This window comes from Dipodomys merriami, unplaced genomic scaffold (genome assembly GCF_024711535.1).
Source record: "Dipodomys merriami isolate MVZ:Mamm:240054 unplaced genomic scaffold, mDipMer1.0.p SCAF_17, whole genome shotgun sequence".
Lineage (NCBI taxonomy): Eukaryota > Metazoa > Chordata > Mammalia > Rodentia > Heteromyidae > Dipodomys > Dipodomys merriami.
The window spans coordinates 335,673-361,032 of NW_027203048.1; the positions used below are offsets into that span (position 1 = coordinate 335,673).

General features: G+C 36.4%; 1 protein-coding gene across 1 annotated transcript in view; it reads right to left on the reverse strand.

Annotated features, from left to right (window-relative positions):
• Nbas (NBAS subunit of NRZ tethering complex) overlaps positions 1 to 25,360 on the reverse strand; it is a 285,029-nt gene that overhangs the window by 175,212 nt on the left and 84,457 nt on the right. Inside the window, exons 14-22 of the mRNA XM_070025017.1 lie at positions 24,176 to 24,369; positions 22,609 to 22,866; positions 21,109 to 21,234; positions 16,201 to 16,352; positions 15,214 to 15,354; positions 14,877 to 14,955; positions 13,993 to 14,097; positions 13,513 to 13,649; positions 2,024 to 2,107 (exon numbers count right to left, since the gene is read on the reverse strand). Coding sequence (XP_069881118.1) covers positions 2,024 to 2,107; positions 13,513 to 13,649; positions 13,993 to 14,097; positions 14,877 to 14,955; positions 15,214 to 15,354; positions 16,201 to 16,352; positions 21,109 to 21,234; positions 22,609 to 22,866; positions 24,176 to 24,369 — 1,276 coding nt within the window. The remainder of the gene's footprint in view (positions 1 to 2,023; positions 2,108 to 13,512; positions 13,650 to 13,992; positions 14,098 to 14,876; positions 14,956 to 15,213; positions 15,355 to 16,200; positions 16,353 to 21,108; positions 21,235 to 22,608; positions 22,867 to 24,175; positions 24,370 to 25,360) is intronic.

A 25,360-nucleotide genomic window follows, 5' to 3' on the forward strand; every position in this document is an offset into this window, starting at 1 on the left:
AGGACACCGAGTAATATGAGGAGAATGGGGGTGCCCATGGTAGATCATGGTGAAGTTATACAGTAGGGAGCTGCAGTCACAACTGAATCCAAGGCACAATCCACTGAAAGATCAGGAAACCATCTGCAAATTACGTAACTAAAACCACCCAAGATTCCTTTTAGTCATTAAAAAAATGGGCATAGTACTATACAAAAATGCTGTGAAAACTCAAAGCAATGGAAATAGAGCATACAGAGAACATGCCTGAGAACATCAGGAGCTTTGTTCTTAGACATAATCTTTTTTTTGGTGGGGGGGGAGGGGGGTCTGGTCATGGGGCCTGAACTCTGGGCCTGGATGCTGTCCCTCAGCTCTTCAGCTCAAGGCTAGCACTCTACCACTTGAGCCACAGCGCCACTTCCAGCTTTTTTCTTTTTTGCTTATGTGGTGCTGAGGAATAGAACCCAGGGCCTCATGCATACAAGGCAAGCACTTTACCACTGAGCCACCTTCCCAGGCCAGACAATTTTTTTAACCAGGATTATTAGCATTTTTAGTATATCACCTGACACAAAAAAAATTCCATAAATACTGGGGTATTTACCCACTTGCCTCAGACAGCCTACTGAGCTCCAAACCTATACTTCGTAAACCTTAAATGGAATGACTCTTTCCATAACTAGTCTTGTGCCTTAAACATATCCCCAACCCTCCCTCACCACCGCCACACAAAAACTGCAGGAACTGATCTCAGTGTTTCTTCCGTCTCCACCTCCAAGTAGCTGAAATTACAGATATGCGCTGCCACATTCAGAGTTAATTTTTTTCTTTATAATAATTATTCTCTTATACTCCATACATTTTTTTATTCTCAATTCATAGAAAATTCCTTGATTTTATTATATAACTCTTCTAATTTTTGTACACCAATTATTTTCTAATATCCCAAAGTTCTATAGCTTTCTGTTCCTAATTTATATGGTCTCGTGAAATTTTGCAAATACAGTATCTTATCTAACAGGCAATATTAATACAATTCTTGAAGTTTTCTTCTTTCTTCATGTCTCTTTCTTTCAGTTCCATTATCTGTACCTTTTCCTGCTTGACCCTTTGTTCTACTAGATGGAGTCTCTCTTCAAATGTCCAGGAAGCTGACTTCTCTGTGTCCTAAGCTGTGAGGCCAAACCTCAGTATCTAGAAGCAGCTATTCCATTTCTCCAGAAAAGAACTCTCCAAACTTCTGCAGAGAACATGCCTGGTGCCTCTGGAATCCATAGTTCCCATATGGAGGACATAAATTGTCTAAATTATTAGATTTTCACAGCCATCACTGAGCCCCAACTATCCCTAAATCTGAAACCTTCCTATCTCAACTACAATTTCTCTGACCCAGATAACAAATCTCATATGTTCTTCACATGGACCTCAGCCCCACACCACACATCCATCCCCTTCCTCAATTCCTGATACCTCCACATACTGAGACTCGCCCACATTAAATCTTATAATACTAAAAATTAAAACTGACCCAAGAACAAAATTAGATATATATACCATAACTATGAAAACTACATCTGTTTATCTGAAATGCAGCAAGAGAATACATTAAAGTGAAGAGTTATAATGATTTTTAGAATAATGCCTTTGTAATAAAACATTTTCTCATTAAAAATTTTCACACAAGCTGGGCACCAGTGGCTCACACCTATAATCCTAGCTACTCAAGAGGTGGGATCTGAGGATAATGGTTTGAAGCCAATCCAGGCAGAAAAGTCCATAGGACTTTTATCTCCAAAACACTAAAACTGGAAGTAGCACTGTGGCTCAAAGTGGTAGAGTGCTAGCCTTAAGCAAAAAAGCTCAAGGACAATGCCCAAGCCCTAAGCTCAAGCCCAACTACAAACAAAAAAAATTATAATGAAGTTTAAATAATAATAATGAAGTTGAAATCTTTACAGAACTCCACAGCCCAGGGAGTAGCATGAAGTAAGAGCTCCCAGGCCACCCTTCACCTGTGCAGGGTATGCTGGTGGATACCAACCTGCATTTCGGCTCCTCACACCAATCTTTAGCCCGGTGTTTATGTTCATGCCAAGGAATGACCATCAGGGAGCTGCCACTGCAACTTAAACATAAACCAACAAAACAAAACATAAGCATTCAAAAGTATGCACTACCCAGCTTCTTAAGAAATATGATACAAAGAGTTATGGTAACACCAAGACTCCTGTTTATGATACTCTATCTGTTACATGATACACAGTAGATCCAAAATATAAGGCAGAAAGACCACATTGATAACTGACCTTTAATCAATCATAAGATGGTTCTAAAAAATAACAAAAAGGAATTCAGTATAGACTATGTGGAAAATGACCTATATAATTTGTGGGCAGAGATAGGGGAGAAAACTGGGAGAAATCAAAGGAAGGACTGACATTGTCCAAAAAAGGAAATGTATTCATTACCTGACTTAGGAAATGGTAATCCCTCTGTACAACATCTTAATAAGCAGAATAAAATTATATATTTACATGTATGTATATATGCACCTGTATGTGTATATGTATGTATATGTATATATAAGTATGGGTATATTTATATGTGTGTATACATATATATGTATACACACACACCCCATATATATATGTATATATGTATACACACATATGCATATGTGTATATGTATATGTATATGTATATGTGTATACATATGTATATATGTATACACACACACCCCATCCTGGGGCTTGAACTCAGGACCTGGGTACTGTCCCTGAGCATCTTCGTGCTCCAGGCTAGTGTTCCACCACTTGAGCTTCAGCGTCACTTCTGGGTTTTTTGAGTAGTTTATTGGAGATAAGAGTCTTTGCCCTGGCTAGCTTTGAATCATAATCCTCAGATCTCAGCCACCTGAGTAGTAGGATTACAGGTATGAGCCACGGACACCTGGCAAAATTATATTTTTTAAAAGGAAAATCCAAAATAAAATTAGCAATCACATAAATAGAATATGCAGATATTCACTGACACAATCTAAAAGATTTATCACTATCAAGGCTATGTCATATGATTTTCATACAATTGAAAGCAGTGCTACCAATTGAGTTTCCAGTGATTGCAAAAATGGTTTATGTCTGTGTTATCCAATAGCTACATGTATGTATATGAAGAACTAATATATGGCTAAAAATGCTAAGAAAGTAAACTTTAATTTTAATTAAATTAAATTTAAATATCAACATAAGGTTAGTGGCACTATATGACATAATAGACATAGAGAACAGGTAGGAGCAATGAAGAAATGACTTTACAGATTGAAAAGTATAACTAAAAGATGACATAAGAAAATGTAAGAGAGGCAAAGATGAAGACTGATTCGATAGAGTGAATAATAAAATATAAAGGAGGGAGAAGGAAATACAGAATGGCAATATCCAGAGAAATTTATTACAAATCAAGAATCACAAAAAATAGGAGCACATCTTTAAGCAAGTTGTGTAGTCACTGACAAATGATTTCCTGGAATGAAGAGCTCTCCATTTCCTCTGTAAGGCCTCATCTAGTTCTAGTATCCATTAATCTCAAAACAAATGATTCATTATGAATTAAAAATACAGACAAAATTATTTCTAAACTTTTGATTGCTGGGCTTTTATAAAGTTCGATAAAACATTTTCTCTCATAATTGTTTCTATCAATAGCATTTTCCTAAAATTAAAAAAAAGGCTGTACTTTCTTATACTATTAAGCTATGAAACATGCTTTCCATAAGGAACACTCTACAACTATCTGAAAAATCATGCTGGTCAAGAGTGGTTTTCATGGAAAAAGCAACAGGAAACCACTAGAGAGCTTTAAAGAGAAGGGGAGAATTCATCAATCACATCATCACCTCACACTTATCATTATTAGAGCAAAATATCCCAAGTCAGAGAAGGCTTACTACATATATAAAATAACTTATTAGATAATCTATAGTTTTTCAGCCAGCACACAATATACTAGCAACCTATGTAACACATACATACATTTTGAAAGAGTTTTAAATTTCTGAACCAAAAAAAAAACATTAAAAATCAATAAAAATAAATAAATTTCTGAACCATTCAGGACAATTTAAAATGCATGTCACAATCATGGTATTTTATTTGCCATCAAAGCAAAAGCTGTTTTATTTTCGTTCATGTCAACAACTAATAGTTCATTGCAAATCACTGAAATGAACAATAAAAGCAGTCATGGTAGAATGCAACAGTGATGATAATATACTTCCAACAGAAGTGAATTGAGGATGAGGGGGAAAATAACCCAACAAGCTATTATGCCTTTTCTAATTAAAGGAGACAAGGCTTCTTAAGCTACACAAAATATTTTCTTAGAGGCTCAGAAAATGTATCACAAATTGAGATCTGTATTTTCTATACAAAGTACAGATTAGATACAAGAGTTATTACTGAACTGATTAGTTATGTTTTAGATAAAACCTCCAGTACATATTTGGACTTTAAAGTCTAGGAACTTGTAAAACGGTTATCTTCATTGAACAGAAATGGCTAAGAAAACACACATGCATTTATAAGAACACCATTAATAAAATGCTCTGCTCAGAAAAGACAGACCCAAAGGACTCTTATTACTAGAGTATTTTGCTGCATCTTCAAGGCATAGCATCTCTGACCTGTTTCTAAATGGGTTAATAGTAGTAGTGCTGTTGGTACTATTATATATCAGCAATAATTAGCAACAGTAATCCTGAACATCTCTTGATCACTCACTATGGAGCAAACAGAACACAATTATTTTTAACATACAATACCTCAATTTAGTACTACCAATATAATGAAATAGAAAGAAAAAAAACCTCACAACCCTGAAGTGTGTGCCTTACAAAGCACTATCCGTCCTTTACTGTGCTTCAAATGATGATAAATAGGACTTACTGTCAAAGCAGAATTAAGATTCTTTTAATACAGGATTCTGTCTATTGTGTCTACTGCTGGTCTCACTACTTTCATATGTTTAGCATTCAACAGATGCTTGGATTAAGGAATAGACAGCACAACAAAAAACATTTAAAGTGATCTCAAGACACAGCAAACAAGACTAGAACACAGCAAGGGAACAGGAATGTCTGCTCATAAACACAGACAGAACAGAACCTATAGATCTGAGACTAAGAGCAAATACACTTTTTCCTAACATATTATCTGGAATAATCTACACAGATTGAAGATCCCTGGGTTTGAGACACTTGAGAAGTATCTTGGAACATTTAAGAGTGTTTTCACAGAGTTTAAAGAAGAGCATTGTGTTAGTACTCAAAAAGTTTTGGATTTTGGAACATTTTTTTATTTCAGATACTGAATACTGAATACAGTTGGACTGGTTGTCCATCTGTACTAATAAGAGTTGACAGCCACTGTTATTCAGACAGATAGACCTCTCACTGTACTTAACATCAGAAAAAGAGGGACAGATATTTCCTAACACTCACCATTGTTTACACTTCAAAATGGTAAGCAGGATGCTAGAATGCTTAATAAAATTCAGCCTTTTATTCTGTTTAGGTCTAATCAATTACAAATAGGTTGTATACAACCTATACAAAGAGGCTGTATAAAATTGCTGTTAACAAAAACTTAGCAATCATACTGTACAAAGTTCAGCAAGTTGCAAAACTTACACTAATTATGTGTTGGATCTGAAGTTTTATAAGCACAAAACTGCATTTACATATACTTTTTCTATTTTTTTTCCACTCAGGAAATTCTAACATTTAAGTTCATCATCTCCACTTTAAAGGGGAAAAAAAGAATTACACTATACACTGAAATTATCACTTTACAAAATAATGACTGCTTTTGCTTAATTTTAGGATCTTTATACTAGACCCCTGCTCATTGTCTATTCCCAACAATAAGCTATGCAGATTCCATGTGAAGGTAACATTTACGTGTCAGCAGGAAAGAAAGGAATACAACAAGTGCTATTATATTCAACAATTCTCTCACCAATTATTTCATACACTAAATATAAATGTTTTATTTCAAGGAAATTTTTTCAATAACAGATTTCAAAAAGTTCTTTTATCCATGTTCTATCCTTGGAAACAAAAGGCAAAATAGACGCTGTATTACTACTAATTGCCACCTTTTAGGCATCAGAGCAGTTATATTTATTTCCATTATTTAGCAAAGGAGAAAATGTTCTAATAAATGAAGCACATAAAACAATAACTTGGGCCTCCATTTGTGACAGCACTGTGGTTATGAGCAAGCCAAGCTTATCTGGAACTCAATGGAAACCAATCAAAAAGTGACTCACTACTCATAACTGCAAGTTGGAAAAGCTACCCAAAGGCATCATTCAGAGTTCTCTTATTTAGTTATTTATTTTTTAGCTTAGAAAACATGGCAGAAATGAATAGGCTATCCTGGAAACTACTATTTTCTCAGATACCCTCAATATATAAAAAAGAGACAAGAATAGGAACAGCATGCCCCCAAATCTGGATTACTGGCCTCCCATCACCAGCTTAACCTCTGGGCCCAGGTGTCTCAGCTACTTAACAAATACCATAATACTGCTAACTTCGAAAAAGCAACATCAAGGTAGGTTCTTCCTGAATTCTCAGCCATCATAATTTATAGATGTCTAGCCTCTGTGACAGAATAGTGACTCTAGCCTACAGACCTGTATAATCTTGATGCACCTCTTCAGCTATCTGTGCTTCACTGTCCTCATCAGCAAACCAAGAATAATAACATCAGTTAGCTCAGTGGTATATATAAATGATGAAAATGGTACCTAGTATACAGTAAGTATTCCATATTAACCATCATGAAAGTTATTATTAACAGGAGCAAAAAAGGTTTGCACAAGTTGTAGATCCAAGATACATGTCATTTGATTAACATTTAAAGTTCTACTTCATAATAAATAGTAATACCATACCAATGGTTGTATTTATAATACCCTATTGGTCAGAGAAAGGAAGCAAATACAAAGAATTTGAAGGAAAGGGTCTCACAGTTTTACATATGTCAATTACATAATAAATGTGCACTCACTAAACATACTTTTATTTTTAGAAGACATCTGTACTCAAGAAACACTTGAAAAGAAAAATAGATGTGATACAAATTGGAGTGACAGACACAAAGTGCTGCTAGTGTTCAAAAATAACCACTCTGAAAGGTAGGATGAGATCCAAGGGTCCAGGAAAAAATGGAATATGTAGTTTGTCTCTTTGAGAACCACCCATAGAGGCCTAGGAAAGTGAACATGTACTCTTAACCCTCCCAAAAAGTGTGAATGGCAAAGACTCTCGAGCAAAACAATTCAAAAAGAGCACATTCCACCCCAATTCCCTGCACCTTTGCTTATTTGCTATTAGCAATGACAGAAAATCTATGTGTCAAAATAAACTATACTTCAGCTAATATTTTAACTATTTTACAACTGCCAGAATCAGCACACAGTTCAGACATGGTGAGAAAATAGACCTGAAATAAAAACAGACTCCAGATTATGCTTCAAGATTTCAAGTAAATACTACTCTGGCTGCATTTATAAGTTGTTTTCATGAATTTTCAGATTATGAAAATTTTCACTAATGTGAATAATCCTAATAGAAACAGATTAACAGAAGATTAGAGAAAATTAATGTAAAATGTGAAAGAACAACTTCTACTTTGAGCCTTTGACATGTTAAAAACTCAAAAATGTATTTATATCAACTGCACAGAGAAGCACATGCCAGAAGAGGGTGATAGAATTCTTATAGTGTGATTAAACAAATAATACACTATGGAAAAGTATGAGGTGTATCCCCTCACAACAGAAACAGAAACTCAACTAGCAAGAAGTGAAAACTTAAAGGAAGCAGAAGGATCAGCAAAGAAAACACTTTGAAATATAGAACAACTTCTGCTTTGAGTTATAACACAGCATAGACCTCTAGAAACAATAACAAATTCCTGAATGGAAATTAAATAAATATGACACTAAATTAAGATAAAGACATAAAGCAAACTACAAAATAACAAGGGTAGGATAGGGTAGGATAACAATCCATACATAAGGTAAAAAGAAAAGACAAACTGAGCCCCACAATGCTGTGGGTCACTCACTCAAGAGAGGTGACAGATGGGAGGGCAAGAACAAGGGTGAGAAAAGAGAAGGGAGGGAGGGAAGTAGGAAGAAAGAGGTGGAGAAAATAGAGGAAGTGAGGGAAAAAAAGAAAGAGTGATTACAAACACAGCCTGGTAGAGCTGAAATAAGGAAATAGTACATAGCACAGAAATACCTAAAGGCAAGCTCCAAAGATTCTGGAGAATTCAAATCATTGATTAAGCACTGATCAACCCACAACTATGAAAAACTATCCATGGATAAAAAGAGAATCAAGCAAATGGAGCAGAATTAACTGAGACTGACACAGAGGACAAGAATAGTCCACATTCTGACTAAATAGAATGGAGGAAAGTAATTCATAGTATTTCAGAATACATATAAGAAGTCTGCTTCAGCAAGGTAACAAAATTAGCCTTAGATTAAAGGCTATTCTGGAACTATCCAAAGAGGGTAAATTAGAAACCTCTTAGGTACAACTCCATTAACCCAAAGAATCAGCAAAGGGCAGAACATTAGAGATGAGGAAAAGGCAGCAGGATAGCTGAGAAACTGGGAGAAAAGGAAAGACTACAGACAGGAAAGTGGAAGGAGCCCACAGCTCCAGCCCAGGGGAGAGCAGGCATGACACCATCGGTCAACCACAGTAATTCCCTATTATAATTTCCCATCCTGCTTATTTACAAGTGTTCTTGTACTTACCTAATGCACCTAAAACTGAAGGATATCATAATCTGACATTCCTATCAACAGCTACAAAAAGAAAAAAGGAACTATTGTGCTACATAACTATATCCTCATTATCAGTACTGCAATCCACCACACACCTGAACATCAATGAAACGCCAGAAAGCAAGACTTCCCAAAGGAAATGCAGTGAGCAGACATACATCCATGCTTCTGACTAAACACCTTTGCTGTTTTCACTTCACCATACTAACCCCTCTTTCACATAAAGTACCCATCATGTTGTACATCAATACCATGTCATACCAGCCTAACAATTTATGACTGCTGTGGGCTGTTTACCCAATTTTTATATATAGTATCCAAATTTTTAGAATTAAATAAAATGGGTACACATCTGTAAATAATGAATATGTTTTGATTATAAAATAAGAATTTTATTTTTGATAGCATTTTTCTCATTACAATGTTTAAACAGTCTTGACTATATCAGAAATTGGAAAGTTTCTCTCCCATGGTTATTTATATGTTAATTAAATATAGTGTGATAAAGACACACTGCTGTTACAGACAAGTATTTACATATTAATGAAAACTTGACTGGCAAGACCTTGTTCTTCAATAAAAAAGAATTATTGGGACTATTTTCCTGAGGCAACTCAACCATGCAGAATCTGGTATAATCTAGTTGAGGATCACATGTTCTAAAATTATTGGTCAAGGTATTTACAGTTTAGAAGAAAATGAATTATGAAAGAAAAATCTTATCTCTATGAAAAGCATGTAATTATGAAACACTCAGTATTGCTGAATCTATTAACAGTAACTTTCAAGATTTCAAAAAGAAAAGAAAAAAGTTATCTTCTCAAACACTTTAATATCAAATCAAAACAAAAACTTTTTAAATATACTAAGCCACTTTAAAACAATTTGACTATGGATAAATCCACATTATAATAGTAATGCAATTAAAATTAACTGTTCAAATAATTCACTATTTCAAGGCATATTACACTAATGCTTCTTGCCCTAAGAGCAAGATAATCCCCATTTCAAAAACATGCTAGAGAACTGCACTATATTTGAAACAAAAAATGAGACTGTAAAAGCTAAAGAAAGAAGAAATGTTCCAAACATAATCGTACAATGCTTGCTGCATAAAAGAGGAAATAAATTAATTGCTCAATATATCATTTCTTTAGGATTCCTCACAGTACCAGACAACTAACAAAATCAGTATCAATATCTATCAAAGGACCAGAAAAATCATTTTGTAATAACTTCCAGCTTCTTAATCAGAGAAATTCCCTCTAAACCCACTTTCCCTTTAAATAACTCATCCAACCAATCATCCCTACTGTCAGACCCAGAGAAGCATAGCTGAGACAGACCTTTCTTTCCCTATGAAAAATACCAGATCCAACATCTCACATTGTGAAAGCATCCTCTGTGCTCCTCTGCACTGATCGCCTCAGAAGCCAGCAAGTGCTCCAGCCCACCAACACAAGCCACCGCACACAACTCAGAAATAAACTATACAAACGCAAATTGAACTCGTACTAAGCATCTTGTCAAATTCTCAATTTTAAAGAAAGAGATTGCAATGCACTAGTTTTTCCATAATTACTTCAGTATCCATCCACAGTTAGGGGAAATTTTTCATCATCACAATATTATGGTAGAACTAGAATACCCAGCAAAAATTAATATGATGCTATGGAAAACAACCTTCCAGAATATCATGAAACTATTAAATTTTTCCAAGTGTCTTCTTTTGCTTTTCAAGGAAAAATAAAGGTAACAGTAATTTACTTTCAGAATTAAAAACTAGGTAGTCATCTCTAATTTCACTTAAAATCATAGCTCAAATTATTTCATTTTAGAAAACTTACAAACTATCAAAATATCATCAGTTTCAGACTACAAATATAGTAAACTGTCAACTTCCACCAACTTTTCAATTGTGAAGAACTACAATAATGTCAATCAATTATTTCAAAGGTAAATTCTATACTAGAAATTTAAATTATAAGCTAAATCAGTTTGATCCAGTCAAACTTGTTCTAATGAGAATCTATTTCCATACATTCAAGGTAAATGAACAACATGCAGTAAACACTCAGAGCACTCAATATACAAGTACCCGCATAGAGCCCTAGGAACACGAACACTAGTTTTTTTGTTTTTTAAATAAATTTTTTATTGTGAAAATATTGTACAGAGGGGTTACAATTACATGAGCAAGGTAATGAGTACATTTCTTATCAAGCATTGTTGCTTCCTCCTTTGTTTTTGCCCTAAAACAGTTAACTTTTTGGGGGGGAGAAGGGGAGAGCATGGGTCTTGAATTCGGCCTGGGCGCTGTCCCTCAGCTCTTCAGCTCAAGGCGAGCACTCTACCACTTGAGCCACAGCATTTGGGGTTTTAAAGCCAGATGTTTGATAAGAAGAAAAGACAGGGAGACAGGAAGAAATGTAAATGACTTATTGTAATACAATGTAAAATGAGTCATAGAGTTATGAGAATACAAGACAAAGAGACCTCACAAATGAGGTGTATGAGATCTGTTGCAGCATGGTGATGGTTTCTCTTCTCATTAACCGTAATTATAAGAATAGATACACTTACCACTAAAACCTATCTTTCTTACTCTAAATAGAAAATAGGAAAAAACTTTCTTGATAAACAAACATTAACCCCAAAAACACAGCAATTTTTTCAATGATTTTTAAAGTGGATATAACATAAGGACTCATAAGAAATCAGTCTTTTTGAAAGTTGTATTAAGTATCCTATTCCACAACACAGTGATTCAAAGTAGCATTTTTAAAATTTTAATGTTTTCTATTGTAAAAATACTATACAGAGGGGTTATAGTTACATGACCAAGGTAATGAGTACATTTCCTATCGAGCATTGTTACCTCCTCCTTTGTTTTTCCCCTACCATCCCTTCCCTCACACCTCAACTACATTCCTCCTCCCCCACCCCCCCCCCCCGCCTAAATTGTAAAGTTTGTTTTTCCACATAGTGTCTTATACATCACATTTATCTGTCTTCTAACTACTCTCTGCTACAATATGGTAGAAGTAAATTACCAACAATAATTTTAAAGTCCTTGAACAAGTCCTAAATACAAACTACAGGATATTCAAAGCCCATTATTGGTTTCTATTTGCAGACCAATTTTGAAATTTCTGGTAAAAAGCAAATGTTTCAGCTATCTTCATAAAACAACAACAAAAATATGCATGGAAATCTAAAGAAAACTTAGCTTTAAAAAAACTGTGAGAGTAATCCTTTCTTCTAGATAAATAATTTACACCAAAAGGAAAATCCTCTCTACTAAAACACAGAGAACAAAAATGAAGTTATTTGTATATCACTGCATAGATCAAAAATTCTTTTAAAATGCAAAAAAGCATACAAAGATTTGTCTTTCTTCACTTTCATGAGAACAAAGATTTAATTTTTAATACAAAAGGAGTACAAATTGAGGAATTTATAACATATTTTGAGTTTATTAAACTATAACTCAAACATAGATTTAAATCCTGGCTACATATATGCAGCCTTTAGCATACTACTAAACTTATACAAATGTTAACCTTTTACAATAACACAAACAATACCAAAATTATTTGAAGACCAGATACAAGTATGTGCTAAATATACAGCAATTATTAGATGCTCATCCTCAGTACCTAAACCTAAATACGATACTGTGGCAGCCACATGGGAAGAAGCAAATGATTCACAGTACCAATGACATCTCTCAGTGCTGTCAGTTTCCAGTAGACAGCAATAATAATTTTAACCAGAACTAATCTAATTCCCTTAGAGTGCTTTATGGTTTATAAGCTAATTATATATATATATATAATCGTATAAAATTATTATATCAGCTGCTACTAAAAATATGAGTTATAAGTAAGCAAGACAGGGACCATCAACTCATTTTAACTCTAAATCAAAAAATATAAATCATCCAATTAATAATCTAGCCATGTGCACAGTGGGCCGGCTGAAGACCCCACAAACACACGTTAGTGCTCTGCTGCTCCTACCTAAGCAGTGTGTCCCACTCTGTTCTCTTCCGTTAGGTGCCACTGAGGCCTTGGGTTAATGGCCTATCCATCTTTGAGCTATGCAGTAAGACAGATATATTCTCCTTGCTTTGTTGTCAAGAAGTGATATTCTGACCTCCAGAAGATCATGAACTGACAATACTAGGACTTAACATTTGAATAGACTTGGAGTCTGCCCAACATGCTGCAATCCATTTGACAAACAGCCTTGAGTTCAAATAAGGAGCACTATTCTAGCTAATAGTTAAGTGGCATTTTGATTTCCCATTTCTCTTTGTGTCTCTGTGATTTCACATAAAGGAAAGGCTGCTGAGCAAAGCAGGATGAAGACTGTCCGAGGTCCCTAATGTTATCAAACTACAGTTCAATTTCTAAAAGAGACCATTACTTCATATAGACACTGTTCTCCAAGTTTGTGTTCATGAACTTAAGGTGGTTTTATTTTGATGGATGTATTTTTGCTTCAGGATTGTTTAAGAAATAAGTTGAAAATAACTTTACTGGAAAAAAATCAAATTATTGTATTTTGGGTTTTTTTTAATTTGAAATGTTCACCTTAAAACAAACAAATAAAAAGTGTTATTATTTAGGAAAAAAAGGTAAAATCTAGGTCACATACCTAGCTTCAGGCAGCAAACTCGAGTATTCATGTGGAGAAGTGGTTTCAGGAAAATTGGAGAGAATCGGGAGGCGATGAGGAAGAAGGTCAGCACCGTGGTAAGTGAACAGAATTTCTAGGGCTTGGACATTACTTTCCTACACAAAAGACAAGTGACAAGTTTCTAATGTAAGTGACAAGTTTCTAACATTGGGAATAAGGATTATAACTGAATATTGATTATAACTGATACAAAGTTAATCTTTTATTATCAGTTCTGATATTATTTTGAAATTTTCCCGCCTTTTCCTAGCCTGTATGATTCCCAAACAGTAATTTATTTTAAAACTAAATGAATAAAAATTATTAAATATAATCCATTTTGTCCATTTGTATTAATATTACAACAGAAAAGAAAGGATTCATGTGCAATCACCTTAACTGCACAGCTCAAAGATTTAGTGCTAACAGCCTTAGTCACTCTATTTACAAAGAAATTACCCAAGCGTAAGTTCTTGCTGAGAGAACGATATTCTGACTTCGGAACTTCTTAAAGAACTCAGCATCATAGCTCTGTGCAGATGCGTGACTCACTCCTAGGATCTCCTGAGGGGAAACATGAATTCATGAACACTCTTTTAAGCATGAGAGTCAAGAAAATACTAAAAAAAAAAAAACTTTAAAACTTTGTATGCCTAAACAAGTAAGGCTTGAATTCATAAATCTCAACTACCAACTGCCAGCTAAAGTTCTACATCTGCATTATTGCCCATGTTTTGAAAGGGGCCACATTTTACGCTGCTGTTAATTTTTAAAATCCACACGTAAATGAAATGGCCACTTAAAATTAAATTCATTAGAGTAAGACAATCAAAATTAAGCACCAGGTGAAAGCAATAAGTAATTTCTATGCAGTTATGAATTATAAATACCTAATACCTCTCTACTTTACCACTGCTGGAAAAACAACTACTACTAATGCTCAACTTTACCTATGAGTGTCATGCAAAAATGCATTCTATCTACATTCATGAGATGAAATGTGGCCCATTTAATTTAACAATATCTAAACCAGTATTACTGCATAAAATGCCATGGAAATAATGACATCTGACATCTGTGCATGTGCCCCCAAAGACCTAAATAACCACAGTACTTTTATGTGTAAAGGTGGTCCTTTATATTCCCTTTTGTAATGAAGCAACTTCTGGCCTTTTATAATCTCTAATTTTTACCAAACTTAGAACATAAGAGAAGCTGCTTTCATAAAAATTAATTTTTCCTCATAAGTAGCTTTAAAAACCAAAAGCATCAGATATTCGGCAGCCACAGAATGTCAAACAGATCGAATGAACACAGCTGCTCTAATGAAAATTATTCCTTACCTCATATGTTTCAAGTCGATCTAAGTAAGTTAATAATTTCAGTCGACAACGGCAAAGTTCCTTTTGTTCCAATGTCAACCTGTTTGAATAACTACATTAGGCCATTTATATTTACACATAAGTACATTTCTTCAAGAATTAAAACTAAATAAAAATCATCAATATTCCATTGAGCCCAAAACTACTGAAAGAATACACAAAAACAAAGAGTCAAATAATCCATCCCATGCATTTAAACTGCTGACATAGCTTACAGTGGTGAACACTAGTGAAGAACATACTGAAGTGACTAGTTATTTCAAAGAAATTAGTACATAATTAGTAATAACTCATTTACTTGGAAAAGTTCACTAGTTTCAGTAGTTCCTGTCTCTTCTTAAGTTTTTTTCCCTCCTTATTCACGGCAGGCTCTTCACCCTGTGGCGAGAGCTCCTCAAAGGAGATAGTGTCGATGTCTACTTCACCAGGTAATATAAATCTGAGGAGAAAAAAAGGAAAATCAAATCCACTGCAATGAATTGTTTTAATTTCATGAAAAGTTGCCTTCTCCTATTTTTGGCTGAATTTCCTAACTTGGTTTCCACAGAAAGAGCAACCAGTTATATTTTTAAACATGTTTGCCAAGTAAAATGATTCACTATTATGTCTATAGGTTACGGACAAAGTCATTGGCAATAACCACAAAAACCACTTAGGAAATAAGTACAGTTACAGTCACCAATGTAAAATAGTCCATTAGAAAAATGCAGGTAAGAGTTAACAGTTTGAATCACCTCTGTTTTTCTCTAAAAATGGTAACTAATGTTGGTCTCATTTAAACTATTTACTTGTCAAATGTACTGTTTTTCAAAAGAAATCCCAAATGTCTCATGAGCAATAGGCACATAATTTCATTACCATTATCACTGATATTTAAATGGTGATTAAGTTTATGCAGTGTTTACCTAAAATATATAATGTGGTCCCTAAGAGTAATTGTTGGACGGAGGTATGATACTACAGCTAAGAAAATATAAGCTCAGACTTACCTAAACACACTTTAAGCAATTTGTAACCCAACTCAGGTTTATTGTCATAGCCCCAGTTTAGAAATGGCCAGCATCAATTAAGCTTTGTAGAACTTGATGCTTTCTCAGCAACAAGACATCATATGTAAGCATATTAAGCTTAAAGCAAAGAAAGTTGAGACCTAAGATGAGAAAACCCTGGTCTAAGGCAACTGCTTCCATGTAGAGTGACTGACTACTGCCCTGGTCCCATGTGTTAGCTTAGACATTTGCACAAAGTCACCTGTGCTATGAATCTACCTCTTTGTATAACCAACCTGCCATTATCTGTTCCTTCCCCAATTGCTAAAAGCGCCTCCAGGTCTGTGCCTTTTAATCCATACTGAAGTAATTCTTTGGCAGCATCCACATTTTCAGGAACTCTTTCCAAACACTCGTGAAGAACCCAGGATCGCTTCTTTATTTTACTCTAGATACAAAGAAATTAAAAAAAAAAAAAAGAAAACAGAGACATTGAAGAATGTAGAGCATCTTACAGCACCTGACAGCTGCCTTCTGGAATGATAAACCTATTCACATGAGGTACATTATACTTACTTATGAATTTGGCCACAAGTAGCTGCTTGAGAAATACAACCTAAAATAGCTCCTGTCTTAACAGTGATTTTTGAACTGGATATGACATGTGTTTGCAAGTGCTTTTTTTCTTTTCTTCTAAGAAACTATATCAAAACACAAAGGCTCTTAGAAAAGGCTGTATTTATGGGAGAATATAAGATACAAAGGCAAAGTAATGTGTTTTCTATTGTAGCAGGCACCCTTAACTGAAAAACAAAACTAACAAGGCACAGTCTATCAAAACTCTGTATTTATTTGACCAAGAGCTATATCACATAACACAATGATAATACCTGCAAACGTATGCTGTGCTTGGGGAAGACCAAGGGCCTGTTCTTCCCTCCTACTGCTTTCTCCAACACCATTCAAAAACTCCTGCCTTCCTTTTTGCTAGATAATGTTGTTACATTACAAATTTGAGGTAAGATTTAACTCATACTCTCTGTCTTTACATAATCAACCATATCAAGTCTTTTTTCATATGCCTCAGATTCACTTCCCTATTTAAAAAATGTGATCTCTCTACTAGTCCAAATCAGCAGCTCAATGGAAGAACAGTGTTAGAGCCCCTTCCTTGCCCCCAGCAAGGTGTCCCTACCATTCTCCACCTAATCTGATCATCTCTGACACCATCTGCCACCAAGCCACCACAGTTCCTCAGTACCCCCAAAGATAAAGCCTAAGTAATACTAAACTTTCAAAATTTCCTCAAACCCAAACCAATATATTGTTCTAATCATACTCCCAGTCAACACCTATCATCAGACACTGCTCCAGCATGCTGGCTGACTTACAGTTCTTTTCTCTTGTAGTATGTCCTATATGCTGTGTGCCGGGTACCGAACTAACCATGATCCCACAAGAAATGGACAGATTTGGTGATTGGAAAATGGGTCAGGTTCACAGTTCTTTAATTTGCAAACATGCTCCCTTGGGAATACTCCTCTTCTCTTCCAGCTGAAGAAAGCTTATTTTGAATCCTCTCAAATTCCTGCCCCAAACACCTTCCCCATAAAAGGCTTTCTCTGTGCTTCTGAGTCTGGAACTATCGCTACTGAAAAGGCTCCTACTTTTTAGATAACTGTATATGCTTCAAGTAAGAAGCTTATATCTTCATAAAGTTGTTAAGCTCCTGAACAGCAAAAGCTACCTTTTATGCTTCTGTTTAGGCCTCTTCTGTATCTATTCATGCCTTTAATACAGTGCTTATTTATTTAACTGAATTACTTTCCCCACTAAAAAATCTTATTATTTTGTCTCTCCTGGTGCCTCACAGCTCCTTCAGGGACCAAAACTGTTCATTGTGTTCCAGAAAAAAAACAAGAATATATGCACATGTACCCAAAAGCTCACTGCCCTCAATCATAACAATCAAAGATAATGCACATTTGGGGTTCTGAGTTTCTAAAGTTTCCATTGTTGATCATACCCTCTCATCTCTGGTATGTCATGTTAAAACTAACAATTAATTGTCCTGTTTGGTTAAAGCCTCAGCTCAAGAACTCTATCACATATGTGATAGAATTTCAGAGGGGGAAAAAAACCCATCCACTGTTAGTACTTCCTAGAATCATTTGAAAGGCAGATGTATTTTTTCAGGAGTCCTAACCTTTTAAAAACCTTTTAAAAACCTCATAAAGGTACCAAGGTTAAAAACACACAGACTTACTATCACCCAAAAATAACATGTAATACACTGAGGATCAGTGTATTAGAGCCAGTCAGAATGGCTATCATCAAGTAAACATATTACAACAAATGCTAACCAGATGTGGGGGGGGGGGGGTCCTAATACACTATAGTGCAGCCTTGGTAATCAGGGTGGAGATTCCTTTAAAAAGTAAAAATAAGCCGGGCACCAGTGGCCCAAGCCTATAATCCTAGCTACCCAGGAGGCTGAGATCTGAGAATCATGGTTCAAAGCCAGCCCATGCAGAAAAAGGACTTGAGGTTTTTTTTCTCCACTTACCCACTAAAAAACCAGAAGTGGAGCTGCAGCTCAAAGTGGAAGAGCACAAAAAAAAAAAAAAAATAGCTAAGGGACAGTACCCAGGCCCTGACTTCAACCCCCACAACTGACAAAAAAAAAGAAAATAGCCAGGACACCGGTATCTCAAGCCTGAAATCCTAGCTACTAGGGAGGCTATGCTTTGAGGAATACAGTTGAAAGCCAACCTGGGTAGGAAAGTCTGTAAGACCCTTACCACCAATAAGCCACCAAAACGCTGAGAGTAGGGATATGGTTCAAATGGTAGAGTGCTAGCCTTGAGCAAAAAAGCTCAGGGACAGCACCAAGGCCCTGACATCAAACCCTAGAACTTGCACATACAAAAAGTAAAAAATGAAAGGAGGGTTGTGGCTCAAGTGAAAGAATGTTAGCCTTGAGCAAAAAAAGCTCAGGGACAGTGCCCAGGCCTTGAGTTCAAATCCCAGCACACATACAAAAAGAAGTAAAAACAGAACTACCACGTGATCCAGCTATACCACTCCTGTAAAAATGTCAATCAGCCTACAATATATATACCTGCCACAGCCATGTTTATCATATACTATTCACAAAAGCCAAGCTATGAAATCAGCCAAAGCATCCATCAACAAATGAATGGATAAAAAAATGGGCATATATAGCAATGGACTATATATTTGGGGGGGGGGGGGGGTCCGGTCATGGGGCCTGAACTCTGGGCCTGGGCGCTGTCCCTCAGCTCTTCAGCTCAAGGCTAGCACTCTACCACTTGAGCCACAGTGCCACTTCTGGCTTTTTTTTTCTGCTTATGTGTTGCTGAGGAATTGAACCTAGGGCTTCATGCATGCAAGGCAAGCGCTCTACCACTGAGCCACCTTCCCAGTCCAGAATAAAATTAAGCTGGGCACCAGTGACTCACACCTGTAATACTAGCTACTCAGAAGACTGAGATCTGAGGATCACAGTTGGAAGCCAGGCCAGGAGTCCATAAGGCTCTTATTACCAATAAACTACTCAAGTAGAACACTAGCCTTGAGCACAGAGGCTCAGAATGATGAAACTTGCTAAAATGCACCCCCAAAAAATCATATATTAAAAAACAGCCCCCAAGTAGGCACCGGTATCTCACACCTGAAATCCTAGCTACTCAGAAATTTGAGATCTGAGGATCTGGGATCAAAGCTCTTGGGAAGGAAAGTCTCTGTGACTCCTATCTCCACTAAAAACTACCAAAAAAGCCAGTAGTAGAGCTGTGGCTACAGTGATAGGGCAATATCCTTGAGCAAAAGAAGCTCAGGGACAGCATCTAGGTCCTGAGTTTAAGTCTCAGACAGATACAAAAAAAAAAAAAAAAAGTTAAAACTATCCCCTATATGATGATGTTTGGTGTTTGTTCAGAGAGCCAGCTTTCAAAAGACAATTAGATGCTGAACCCTCATGGTAGGATTAGTGCCCATAAAAGAGCCTAATAAGGACTCACTTCCTCTCTCTGCTTGCTAGAAGTAATGCCATCTGCAAACCAGGATGACAATGGATCATGGACTTCTTAACCTCCACAACCATAAGAAATAATTTTTTCTTGTTTAAGCCATTGAGTCTATAGTATTTATGTTATAGTGCCAAACTGACCAAGACAAGGATACTTAAAAATTTTAACATGAGAAGGAATTAGTTCTTGGATTTCAGGGGGGAATAAAGTATTTGGCAAGTATGATATATCCATTATCAATAGACTGACTCTCAGTTCTCATAATCCCCTCTAAGAAGGTTACAGGACAGCATTTTCTCATCTATAGCTGACATGATGCTAAGCTGTGTCCATAGAAAGCACTGAAAGGCCACCACAAAGGGAGAATCTCTGCTTTCTAGACCTGATGTGCTTTCGCTCTTTATGTCTTGCTCCTCAGCTGGTGGCCTAAGAGGAGTCACATTCAGTGGCACTTACTCCCAGCTTTCTCTGACATGACAACTTCCCTACCTGCCTATGGTAGGGAAGAGTGTGTCCCACAGTCACAGCCATGGTTCCTATCTATCCATCAACCTTGAGCTGTCTGCTGCTTCTGGGAGGTTTATGGCCAGTCCCTGGGGTTTGATGGACCATCACCTCAGCTCTGTGGCTCCTTGGAACTACATACTCAACTTTCTTATCCAGCTCTGACCTCTACTCTTGGACACCTGTGGATAAGCCCTGGCCAGGGACAACACCGAAAAATTCTCTTCATCTGATTTTCTCTAACTCTTCTTCAGCCAAAACTACCTGAACCCTAGCCTAGTGGAGGAGACCTCCCCACAAGGCATGTATTTCTATTTAGCCCTTACTAGCTAGTCTTTGGTTACCATAAAATAATCTACCTCATTGAAACTTCCCTTATAGATCTTAAATAGACCCTGAGTAACATGAGTGATGAGAGATACAGACAGGGAAAGAATCAAGTCAAGATCAAGTACTTGGTTGGCTTGGCAGTGACTTATCTGTTCAAGAGATTCAGCACCAAAGCCAAGCTGCAGAAGCAACACTCTTCTGCAGTAATTAGAAAAGTCATTAATATAAAGTGTTCTAAAAGTAAGCCGCAACCTAAAGGCATCCTATGAATATAAGTTCTACCACATTGCCAAAATACTGCAAGACAGTTACACATACCAAGTAATTCTGAATTGAGGCAATGTTGACAGCTGACTTCCTCCACTGCCTCTGATAGACAAGGTCAGTATCCAGGCCGTAGGTGTGAGCCAAAGACAACGCTTCCTCATACTCTTCACTTTCAATCTTTAGGCCAAAAAAAAAAAAAGACATGGGAATATTACTCTGTAGAAACATACAGCAAGCTATAGATTCATAGGTCTTGTGGTACCAGAAGTGCAGACATTTTGAGGACCACATATATCAGGAATACTTTTAGCACTTTAACAAAAAGATAAGAGACTGCTTACACAGCCTAAGAAACTGACTTCCACAACAGTGTAAGAAATTGCTTATACAGTCCAAAACTCAAACTGGACATAGTGGTCATAGTTCCCAAGGCAAGCCCCAACTGCTTCTCTCACCACCTGCACCCTGAGTAGACAGCAGAGCTTAAATGCAGGTATGAGGAGCTAGACAGAAGCCAAAGAAAACCAGGCTAAGCCACAATGTGAATAATCATTCAGAGTGAAGTCCTCTAGTATTCATTACAAGTTGTTTTTGTTTTTGTTTATTTCTTTTTCTTTTTCTTTTTTTTTTTTTTTTTGTCGGTCGTGGGGCTTGAACTCTGGGCCTGGGCGCTGTCCCTCAGCTCTTCAGCTCAAGGCGAGCGCTCTACCACTTGAGCCACAGTGCCACTTCTGGTTTTCGAGTGGTTTTATTGGAGATAAGAGTCTCAGGAACTTTCCTGCCCGGGCTGGCTTTGAACTGCGATCCTCAGATCTCAGCCTCCTGAGCAGCTAGGATTACAGGCGTGAGCCACCAGCACCCGGCAATTGTTTCAGTTTACTTCTTTATTTTGCCAGTACAAGATCTTGAAAAGCCTGGGACCTGGCACTCACTAAACTTGCTCACAGCTGGTATTCTCCACTTTGAGAAGGAATCTTTTGGACTTTTCTACCCAGTCTGGCTTCAAACCACAATCCTCTAGAGTTCAACCTCCTGAGTAGCTAGGATTACAGGCCTGAGCCACCAGTACCCACTTAATTTCCATTGTTTTGATTGTGATTACTCATGTACAAAGGCAGCATAAGTTATAAAGGCTTTATAATACCAAAATTCTAATGGTCAAAATTATAATATCATCTTCTAATGTTATATATCAAGAACCCCTCATTAAATGCCTTCCTTTATTGCAGAATTAGTTTCTTTCCAATAAAAAAAAAAGCTAATGCCACCAGATACCAGTGGCCCATGCCTATAATCTTAGCTACTCAGCAAGTTGAGATCTGAAGATAGACATTCAAAGCCAGTCCAAGCAAGAAAGTCTATGAGACTCTTATTTCCAAGTAACCAGTGGTGGAGCTGTGGCTCAAGTCATAGATCACTAGCCTTGAGCAAAAAAGCTCAGGGTCAGGCACTGAGTCTAAGCCACTGGACCAGCACAAAAATTAATTAATTGATTAATTAATTAATGAAAGCTTAAAGCCTTTACCTTTTGGTAGCAACAAATGGTCTCACCTTTCTCTGATAAAGCTCCTCAGGAGTTGTGGAGCGCAAACTCACAAGGCGATAGTTTTTAGTAATGGTCCGAGGGCGTTTCCGAGGAGGCGCAAACCGCTCCATCTCGGTCACCAGGTAAAGGCCCTGTTTTATGTAACCAAAGTAGCGAGCCTTTGCAGATGTTTCATGGTCAGAGTCAGATTCCTCTTCTCCTTCATCTTCTTCACCAGCCCGCAGCTCCAACCGGGACCGTTTGGGGGCAAGTTTAATCTCACACTAGGTGGAAAAGGAAGACGTCAATTCATGGTGAAAAAATAAAGACAACTTTTTAGACAATGGAAAAAAACTTTCAATTCTAAAATGTTTAATTCTACTCCAGTTTGACCCATTCCTTCAGTTTGATTCACACGTGATTCAAAGGAACCCAACAACAAACATAAATCAAAGACTCAAGAAACACCCAAACATAAATCATCTCCAAATCTCTAAATCTAAATGCCATTTTAGTAATAGGCCAATAAGATGGTCTTGTTAACACATGTCAACTATTACAATTTTTTTAGAAATAAAGAACTGAAAATGTGAATTTCTTTTTACTTCTATCCTTGCTATACTAGCTGCAGACAAGGTGAGGATTTAGACAATGAACATAGAAGTATTTATTTCCTTACTAAGAACAGCTCTCCAACACCCCTTTTAAAAAGTCTAACAGCATCACAAAGTTCTGAGTTGGAAGACTGGCTGATAAAGATAACTTTCATTCCAGACTTAATAGATTTGGCTTGAATTTTAAGCCATAGTTTTCTTTAAAGAATATCTTTAGACTCAATAACAACCTTTGGAATAAAAACTATTTGTCATTCTACACAGCTGAACTGAAAGCTATTGAAGATTATTGTTCTTGAAAGACTTAAAATAAGAATTTTAAATGACCAATTTTAAATGGCATGTATTTTCAACTCTTTCATCATGATGAACAAATATTTTTTATTTAAAGATCCAAAATATTTAAAGTGCTCATAGGCAATACTTAACTTATTCCACATGCTGAGCAGAATCATCTAGAAAAGAATCTATCATGTCCTGTACAGAAGAAATACACTCCAAGAGCCAAATCCCCACACACTTTCTTCATTCTTTTACATGCAATGCTTTTAAAACATTGAACAACTGAATTGGGTTTTATACACTGTCCCCACTGATTCCAATCACAGGTTATTTGTTGGGGTCAGGAGGGGTGCTGCTCTTGGGGCTTGAACTCAGGGCATGGGTATTATCCCTGAGAATTCTTTTTTTGATTAAGGATAACTTTCTACCACTTGAGCCATATATCCACACTGGCTTTTTTTTTTCTTTTTGCTAATTAATAGGAGATACGACTTTTCACAAAATTTTCCTACCCAGGCTGACTTTGAACTACTATCCTCAGATCTTAGCTAGGATTATAAGCATGAGTCATTAGAATATCACTCCAGATTTTTGTTTATAAAGACAAGATTAGATCATGGAACAGGATCTAATAAAAATAAAATTATATATTTGATTTCTGGTGAAATGCATGCATACTCAAAGGAAAAAGCCTTACCTCCAAACTTAAAAATCCCCCATCATGGGTAGCAGTGACCTGAGGTGATGGTTCAAACCACTCACAGGACTTTCCCAGGAGATTCTTCAAGGTTTTCACTGATGAAACAGTTAGAGCACCAGAGCATCGAGCCAAAATCACTGCACCATCTGCCCACCAGTTGACATCAATCAGCGGGTACAAGGTCTCTTTATCTAAGTGGGGGGGGGGGGGGGGGGGGAGGGGGAAGAGAGGGGAAAGGAATGAATGCAAACACATCAGTGAAAGTGGTTTAGGTACAATGTATTTAATACAATAATTTAGTCAAAGCTCACCTATATTATTTGAGCCCTAAAGGTATCTTATTGAGAAAAAAATTGAAGTTATCAAATTTTCCCTCTGGTAAAAGATAGAAAATATTACAATAGTAATTCATTTAATTAACATTGAGTGCCAACAATTACTCAAAGCTCAAAGCTTTAGGAATACAGACATAATAAATTAAGGTCCTTCTAAATATCTAAGTATAGTAAGGAGCAGAGCTCAGTGGTATAATTCTTGCATACATACCAGATACCATGTCCTGGGTTTAACACCCAGAACCAAAAAGGAAAATACATTGTCAAAAACCTAAGTATGTTCTATTGGTCCACAGGCCTGTTTTTGTGCCAGACCAAGCTGTTTTTATTACCATAACTTTCTAATAGAGGTTGAAATTTGGTGGTGTTATTCTTCCAACACTGTTCTGCCTGTTAAGGATTGTTTTTGCTATTCAGAGTTTATTGTTCTATATGAATTTATGGGTTGTTATTTTCTTCAACTTCCTTTTTTAAATTTTTCAAGTTTTCATGATAGAAGCACTTCACCTTTTTGATTAATTTAATTCCTAAGTATTTTTTGAGGTTATTGAAAGTAAGAGTTACTTTCCTGATCTTACTCAATCTTTTCTGTGTTGACATACAGAAAAGCTACTGATTTTTGTGGAATGATTTTATACCCTTTACCGAAGTTTGGAATCAGCTCTAGTATTTTAGGGGAGGAGTATATAGGTTCCTTTAAGTACATGATCATGTCATCCGCAACAAGAAATGGTTTTGTTTCTTTCTTCCCTATTTGGATCCTCTTTGTGTTTTTCCAGCACCATACTGAAGAGGGGTGGAAAGAGTGGCTATCCTTGTCTCACTTCTGATTTTAGAGAGTTTTTTT